Here is a 9,169-nt window from a genome sequence, read left to right as displayed (position 1 = left end):
AATTTAGTGGGATGGTATTTGGAATGACCTTGTGGACAACTTAAAATCAGCAGCAAGACCTAAAACCTTATGATTCTGCAATACATAGCATTGCAAGCCCTCTAACACTGATGTATGTATGGAGGCACAATATTTTCAGCACAGGGCACATCTAAACCAAGTTAATAGTTGCTTTTAATTTTTTCTAGATTTGTTACAATACCATTAGAACAACAGGTTCCATATTTTCCAGAAGGCAATATACAGAGTACCAGAAAGCATAAGCAGATTCTCATGCACTGTGAATGAAAACATTGATATTGTATTTATTTTACATAAAGCACTCCTAAAAGGATTGTAAATATCCCACTGCTGTGCAATAACAAAAATATCACATTCTCACAGAATAGCGTTAAACACATCAGTCCGATTATTTTTTGTTTTTACACTATCCTTTACCCAAATTTCAAGTACCCAGGATGAGAATGAGTTCTAAGATGTCAAATATTATAACAAACGTTAGTAATATAATGAAGCAGGTCTAAAATATTTTGAAAACTTTAGTGCAAGAATAGAAAGTGTAAAAAAAAATGCAAAAACAAACTATTAAAAAGACAAAAAAAAAACCCAGAAGGTCTTAAAGGCATCATAGATGCATAAATAGATAGAATGATGGAACTGGCGTAATGGAATACACTTCAAAATTGCAGCAATATGAGAAATGAGATTCTCTTAATTGAATACATTTAATATTGGTTAACATGCAGTGTACCTTTAAAGTGCATCAATGACCTACACACGTGTAAGCAGGGCCGGATTAAGGCTTTGGGGGGCCCAGGGCACTTAAGACAGGGGGACCTTCCCCCTCTTGTCAGCACCACTTTGTTGTCCAGCCTGCCCCCAATTGTACGGCCCTTCTAAAATGCATGGGACTGCACAGTGCAGTGTGCTCTGGCCAGGAGGTGGCCCCTGAGTGGGGGCGCACTGCGGCACTGAGCCCTCCCTCGTCCCTTAATCCAGCTCTGCATAGAAGCAGACCTTTTCTTTGCCGAGCAGATATATCATGAGAAGACAATTTCCTAGTGAGTTAGTAGGCTGCCTTCTCATACCTGTGAGGTTCCAAGTTTCTGGTCATTTGAAAGCCTGAGAGGTCACAATGTCCTAATGAGTTCAGTTGTCTTCTCATACCCCAGTTAGGTCACTAGGTGACACATTGTAAGTTAATCGGCTGCTTTCTCATATCTCAAGGTCATATTGAGTTGAGAAGCTGCCTTTGAATACCTCAGTAGGGTCTCTAGGTTATATTAAGTGAATAGGTTGCCTTCGCTCATCTCAGTGAGGCCACCAGGTCCTAGTTGTGTGTATAGGCTGCCTGCTCAAAAATCAGTAAGAGCACAAGATCATAGCAATATAGTAGGCAGACTTCTCATGCCTCACTGAAATTAATATGCCCTAGTTAGTTGAGAGGTTGCCTTCTCATATCTGAGGTCACTAGGTCACACTGAGTTAGTAGGCTGGCTTTCTCATGCCTCAGTAAAATCAATGGAGCTGAGGGGCTGTCTTCTCATAACTCAGTAAGGTGACTAGGTCCAAGTGAGCTGAGGGGCTGCCTTAACATACCTCAGTAAGGTGACTAGGTCCCAGTGAGCTGAGGGGCTATCTTCTCATACCTCAGTGAGGTGACTAGGTCTTTGTGAGCTGAGGGGCTATCTTCTCATACCTTAGTGAGGTGACTAGGTCTTTGTGAGCTGAGGGGCTGTCTTCTCATACCTCAGTAAGGTGACTAGGCCCCAGTGAGCTGAGGAGCTGGCTTCTAATACCTCAGTAAGGGGACTAGATCAGAGATAGTTGAGAGGCTTCCTTCTCATATCTTAGTGAGGCCAGTAGAGCTGCTGCCTTGTCAAGAATATTGGTCCAGTCCAAAACATGGCAGCCTCCATTTTTGTTGTAGGCAACAGATGCACTGAAACGTGTAACTTGGAATCCTATTTTGAAGGCTGCAAAGAACAGCACATTGTTGCTGGTTCATAGCTTGGAATCAGTGAGGCTTAAAATAGAATCTCTTGATTTTCTCTTTGGCTCAGTTCCACTGTATAAACACAATGAACTGTAATTACATTACCGCGTTAGATCTGAGTTACTCAACTCAACCATGGTTTAAGATACAAATGATTGCATTCCCCTCCTCACACACTGACACATTGGGCAGATGCAGAATTGAGAACCTCTAGATCGCTTTACCAAAGGAAACATCCTACCAGTACAATAAAAAGTGTATTGTGCTTTATAGTGATGCCATAAGCTGCTATTCCATCTTATGTTTCCATTGAGATTTTATACATTATGATCATAGAGGGAACAGACTAATTCTGAGGTTTATGTTTTTTTTAAACTACAAAATCATAGTAAATATTGATCATAAAGATATCTGAAGTTGAACAGGGATATTAATTATCCTGCTTACAAAACAGGCTTGGGGTTGGCCAGTCAGACGCATGGCACACTGTAAAATGCATTGTCTTTGGAATTTTAGGAGTCAAATGTTAAAACTTATGAAGTTCCCGTTTTCTCAGTAAACTGTTAACATATTGTCACTCAAATTTGAAACCATGACCCCTATATGTACTAAGCCTTGGAGAGAGATAAAATGCATGGATAAAGTACCAACCAATCAGCTCCTGACTGTAATTTTTTTAAACCCTGCCTGTAAACTGATAGATAGGAGCTGAGAGATTGGTACTTTATCTCCAGCCAAGGCTTAGTACATAGACCTCTTGTCCTCATAATAAGCCTTTGGGAATAGCCTCAGGCCAATATTCTTAGCAGCCTGGATTCCCTGAGCCCGGTAGCTGCTGGAAGATCACCTTCCAATGGACGCTGGTGGGCAGTACTGAATGGTTGCATAAGATGCAACACGGCCAGGGAAAGCCCGACTTGGCATGGTTGCACCAGGCAAGGGGTTAAAGAATAAGCAAACAATTTCTCCCAGTAATTTGCCACAGAATTCGTAAATTTCAATACGCGGTCCTAGGCTATATTAAATATTATTTTTCTTGTCGTTGAGATAAGTGCTTTACTTCAAAGTTGGCCAAAACTATACTGAAAAAAAAAAAAAAGTTAAATTAGATGGAAAAAAGTAACAATAATGTTAACCGTAACTGCTCCATACACACAGCTGAGGAAGCCATTTTGTGATTTGAAGCAACATTCAGCCAATCAGGTTCTAAGTGTGATGATTAATCTAATTGGTTGCTACGAGGTACAGGACATTTATGAACGTATCACGGACTCTAAACGCAACAAAGGAAAGCAAATACCTGATGTGTTAGCGATTTTGTGGTACCTGAACCAATGCATAAGGACAGTAGTTTAAAAACGGAGGGAAAAAAAAAATTACAAAGTGATTTTTAAACTTAAAAATAAAAGTATTGGATTCAAGAACTGTGGTTTTAATTTACACCATATTTTTACAACTATGTGCAAAATAAATAACATACATAAATTAAAACATATGTACAAACAAGAAAAAAATTATTATTGCACACAGGCAACAATCAACAGTATCAAATGGTCTGCCCAGTAGAAACAGGAAAAAAACAATCAATCAAAGTTCTCTGAAGATGAATATGCATTCCCATTACATGCGTACTATAACCAGAAGGAGATTCCCCCATCCCCTAAAACAGCAGCAGTTAAATCAAATCACTAAACTAAAACAAATACATTTCTTTGTAAAAAATAAATCCGACAACAGAAATGTCCACATTACTTGGAGCTTGGTGGGTTGACTGTAATAAGCTATAATAAACCTGCATACATTTTCTACTTTAATAACAAATAAGTATCTATGGCACCACGGCACCGGTGAGGTTTTACAGTACTCCTGGCTAAAATGTACCTCGCAACATTCTAACATATTAAAGCTGTAAAGAGGTTTTTAACCAAATCAGCCCAGTGGAGACCCCCAACCTCTCCAGAGGGTATACTTACTTAAGTGTGGGTTTATAGAAGTGGAGATGTTGCCCATAGCAGCCAATCAGATTCTAACTATAATCTTCTGGAAAATGCTAGATAGATAAGTAGAATCTGATTGGTTGCATTGGGCAACATTTCTAAAAAAAAAAATATCTCTACACTTCAGTAAGCCCCTCCCCAAGATCTCTGTTAGATAGGGCCGAACACTTGTATCTGACATTGCACCTTTAAACGTATGATGACCTCATACACATTCAGATGCGGTTGCTGTCCACTGTCTGATCGGACTTACTGTGCGTTCCAGCCAACACTTTATAGATCCCGATGTGATATTCAAAGTGATTGGCAGTCTTGTGGGGTCAGATTCGCAGGCGATTAGATCTACCACAGCCTGACAGACAAAATGGGATATTCTGGCACTAAACACGCCCATATAAGTTGCAGACTTTCTGGTGCACCGTGGAAAGAATTCCAGTCTACAGAACAGGTCTGTAAACATACAATTATACATGGGCCATTTCAGGCATAAGGCAAGGTTTAAAAATAAATTGGTTCAGTTTTCAGCCTAAAATCATCCTATTCAAATGTAATGAGAAGCCTGACGCAATCTACATAAAAATACAGCTGTGTAATAACATTTTCATGACCCATTATTCTGTCAGAATAAAATAAAAGTTTTACTCTTAAGATTGATTATATAAGTGGGAAACTCAGTTTCCACCGATATGTTCCAAAAATAGTCCCACAATAATTTTTTTTTGTACAAACCCATATGTTGCAGTGGCAGAGAAAAGATCCCACTGATGAGGGAATCTAATCAAGACAACCCTACTGAGATGAGCAGGTTCATTAAAGGATTACTAATGTAATACAGGACCAACCTCTGTCACCCATGTATGGTCTGGGAGGATGAATTAAATCTACTGTGTTGCCACCACATAGACCCCAGCAGCACAGAGCACCTTCAGCAGGTGATCCAAAAATCCCCTCATGTAAGCCATTTAGTCTATTTATTAACAGACACTAATCCTATGGGAATGTTCTATGGCTTGCCATTGTGCGGGAATTTTGATTGGGAGGGGGCTCAGCATAAATGCTGGAACTGTGCAATTCTTTGTTCTCACCACTTCATTGAATACATTTATTTTAGGTATCCAGTTTCTACTCTATTTGTAGTCCCCTAATCCTTCACAGGTGGAAAGGATGAAAGCTTACAGAACCCCTGCATTGTACAAAAAAAAATAAAAAATGTACACCTACAAGTATAGGATCTTTTATCCATAAAAATGTTATAATGACATTACAAAAACATTGCATGATGAGAATAATTCCATACTACAGTCACTATGAGGAGTTCTGCTTAATAATTTAATTTAGAGGATAACAGATATTGCAGAGGAAATTCTGTATTTTTTTTTTATACATTATTTAGAATATACTTAACATGATATCCCAAAATGTGGCAAAATTATAAGGCCCAAGCATCAGTATTTTGGCCCTAGAGCCATCATTTAGTTTGTTTTATAGATACAGCCTATTTTGACATTGACACAAACCGCAATAATGCTCAGTAAACCCAAGTTGTGAATAGAACTGATTTTACGGTAACACTGTTTTTTGGCAAGAGACAGATCACATTTTCGTTGTACCATCTTTAAGTATCCCTTATATATTTATACATATATTATTTTTTAAATAGCAGAAAATGGATCACTACAGTAAGTGCAATCTAGCTACAAAAATCAGATGTGTGTCAGACATGTTGGCATAAATATTTACAGTACTTAGGTTTTAACGTTATGGCACATTTTAGTAGGTGAAGACAGACTGTACGTTGGAAAGAAGATGGAGAATATTCAAGTAAAATTTGCCTCTATGTGGAACAACAGCTGGTCGACTGTGCTAGATTTAGAGAGAACTCAACAATCGTTTGCGCGGCACAGACTTAGTGCATCGGTGAAGACAGGACGCCCTGTAGAAAACCACAAGCATTTAAAATACTCTGCCAAAAGCCACATAAACATAAGTTATTCAAACAAAACAAAGGGTGGAGAAAAAAAAAATGAAACAAAAAAGAAAACAAAAAATGTTAAACAATATAAGCATCTTCCTCGTCTCTACCAAAGCTGGATTCTGGTGATCTCGAAGAACCCGAGCTAGATTTATGGATGTAGTTTCTCACACGGCTTGGTTGATGGGACTCCGTTCTCGTAACAGAACTGTTAGTCCTAACTTGAGGAGTTGTTGATTGAATGGCCGGTGTGGTTTTCTTGTTACTAGTAACGACCTCTAGGTGTCCCGCTGGGTCGATGATTGCATTTATAACTGTGGGGAAGGAGGTAAAAAGTTGCTATTCTGATCATAACCAACTATAAAAAAACAAAGCAATTAAAAAAAAAAAAAAAACACATGGTGACTTTTTGTTTCATATAATTTTTTTTTTAAATCAACACAGAACTAGAAAAGTGCAAACAATAGGTCTAAAATTCTCAAAAGTGTATAAAATATGCATAAAATTGGCTTAACTTCTGTCCCTACGGCAAATAAAGGGGTAGAAGTACCAAAGCTTGGAGAGAGATGAAGCGGAGAGAGATTTAGGGGGAGACGTATCAAACCTTGGAAAAGAGATAAAGTACTAACCAATCAGCTCCTGTCATTTTTCAAACACAGGGCCTGATTCATTACGGATTTCTATCGCTAAAGCTTACGCAGATGGCCGATTGTTGCGTACTGCTTGTGCATTGCAGTGCGTGAAGGCACCACTGTGATTGCACTGCGATCTCGGAGACCAAGGAGAGCCATCGCAGAGTAATGGATGGGCAGTGAGTATTTGGGGATGGTGACAGGTGGGGGGTGGTCGGAGAGAGACGCCGGCATGTCAGTCTGTTTGAATGGCGTGCATAAATTAGCCAGTGTGATTGCGTACGCAGCCTGAGTACTTACTGCGTGCAACGAGGTTATCAATTTCTAAGTAGGGTCAGGGCTGCTGTAATTCTGCTCGAGGAGCCGATGGTACTCGATGTTACCGATGTTTATGGAGGGGTGCAAGGTATTGTGGATGTGAGATAGCGGTAGTGGGAGGCCATGGTCGTCTCTATGCTGGCAGTGCGACGGCATTGCGATAGCATTCATTAGCATATTTTCGCAGCAGACCTGCGTGCGATTACCGAGCTGCGATACTTAATGAATTCAGGTCCACAGTCTGTAAAGTGACAGTCAGGAGCTGATTGGTTGGTACTTTCCCTCCAAGCTTTGATACATCTCCCCCAAAGTACCAATGAATCAGCTCCTAACTCATTTTGCAGGCTGCTTGGTTGGTACTTTCTCTCTCTCCAAGGATTAGTACATCTCCCCCAATGTTTCATCACCTGTATTTTTAATTGTAGAATTAAAGCTTAAAGAACCAACGATAAGCATCGCCCATGGTTCACTCTTAGGCCGAACGGTCCAGTCTAGATGCTTTTTGGCAATGGCAAAATGCAGCTACTCTTAATTACGTGCACTTGGAAAATGATCAGAGACATTTCTGTCTTATTGGGAAATGATATAATGAGGTGTAGTCATTGCTGAGAAGGATATGGATAGGTCAAAATGAGGAGAAAAGAAATATTTACTAACTTCTTGTTGACATGATCAAATTTAGAGCACCACCATCAGCACTTCTCACATATTACTGGAGTGACACGGGGATTAGTGGCCAACCGAGCCACGTTAGTGAGGACTATAATATGGTGAGCTCCCTGAATGATACAACGTTTATGAAGGTTGTCCATGTTGGAAAGCATCACACAGACATACTTAGGGGCTGACTGAGACGCAGAGGAGAGTCTGCTTATGCGTCAAAAATACTAAAGAGTTGTTCTGCGAGTGCGTCCCACGGTGCGGCTGCGCGGGTACGCGGGATCGACTGAGTCGAATCTTTGGCGGCCAGTGTTTTTTTTTTTCTTCAGGCGTTTGTGGGCAGTGCCCGGGAGGAGACCATGCAGACACACAGAACTGTTCTGTCTCATGGGAGTGTTGGACTCAGGCGCAGAATTGCAGTCATAGGATGCCATATTTTACCAGATGTCCTGCACCTAGCATGGGACTGCTGTTAAGTCCTGATGGAATTTATGATTGCTGAGACATCCACTGCACAAAGTAGGCGTTCCGGGCCTACGACATTCAGACGCATGGCTATAGTGCACAGAAGGGGCAGATACTCTCATTAGGATAGTATAGCAAGCGCGACTAAGACGTCAAACGGAAAAGCTGCTGCAAATCCAAATGAGGGCCTAAGGGTCTGCGTTAGAGGTGCACACCAACTGCAAGCATCGCTGGTATGTATGCAGTACCGCTAGCAGAGGACGTCATGTTCAACTCTATCGATGGTGCAAGCTTCAATGCAGCAATCAATAGTGCGTCTAAAGCTGCACCGATACGTATGAGCCCTGCTGCGTGTGGGAAGCCAAGTAAGAATCGGTCACGGCATTAGCACAAAGACACGTCTGCTTGCATCTCTGAATCAGACCCTAAGTGTGTAGAGAATGAAAGACATGTACAGACTGATCGCTAGAAAAGAGGATCAATACAAATGTATATTGGCAACCTTGCAGCAAATCCGAGTACCTACCTTCCAGCCGTTTCTGAACTCTTCGCAACTCTTTCAAAATAGAACTTATTTCCTTAAGGAGACACAAGACATTAGAGAGTGAGAGTAGGAAAGCTTTATTTACCAAAATAAACACTTTACAGTAGATTTAACTCCACATGACAGCTTTCACTCTTTTTGGACTTCAAGGGGTCAATTTAATTGTCTGCCAGGGTGACGAGTTGCCATTGCGAAGGCCTAGAAACGTCGGCAACAGCCCCTCATCTCGCTTGGACTCACTAAGTTTTGTATGCAAGCCTAAGGGGCTGGGAACAAGAATCAGTGACACCGGAGCTACTGTACGATCAGCATACAGCCGCACTTATGTGCAGGGGCTGAGAAAGATGATAACATGATAACCCAGTGTTCTTGAATAAACTCAAATAGTAAATCTCAGAGTCTACGGAGCAAATCTGCCAGCGTAAGGGAGTGGGAAGCGTATATGGGCTGCACTTTCGGCTTTCCCATCTCTTGATCTGCCCCTGGGTGAAAAAGTATGGTGAAAGGATTTGGAGAAGTGTTAAAGGCATGTCTATACTCGTTAGGGGAGCTTTACACATCAGTTACATTACCCCAAATTCCAGA

At 40.8% G+C, this 9,169-nt stretch overlaps 1 protein-coding gene across 10 annotated transcripts in view; it reads right to left on the bottom strand.

Annotated features, from left to right (window-relative positions):
- Positions 1-3,412: 3,412 nt before the first annotated feature.
- CEP170B (centrosomal protein 170B) overlaps positions 3,413-9,169 on the bottom strand; it is a 107,744-nt gene continuing 101,987 nt past the window's right edge. For all 10 annotated transcript variants that reach the window (XM_088473701.1, XM_088473699.1, XM_088473700.1 and 7 more), the window contains 2 exons: positions 8,567-8,618; positions 3,413-6,279 (listed from right to left, as the gene is read on the bottom strand). In XM_088473701.1, coding sequence (XP_088329827.1) covers positions 6,044-6,279; positions 8,567-8,618 — 288 coding nt within the window. In that variant the 3' untranslated portion in view covers positions 3,413-6,043. The remainder of the gene's footprint in view (positions 6,280-8,566; positions 8,619-9,169) is intronic.

Source organism: Taudactylus pleione, unplaced genomic scaffold, assembly GCF_031769625.1.
Source record: "Taudactylus pleione unplaced genomic scaffold, aTauple2 ptg000139l, whole genome shotgun sequence".
Lineage (NCBI taxonomy): Eukaryota > Metazoa > Chordata > Amphibia > Anura > Myobatrachidae > Taudactylus > Taudactylus pleione.
This window is presented reverse-complemented; position numbering and strand designations above follow the sequence as displayed.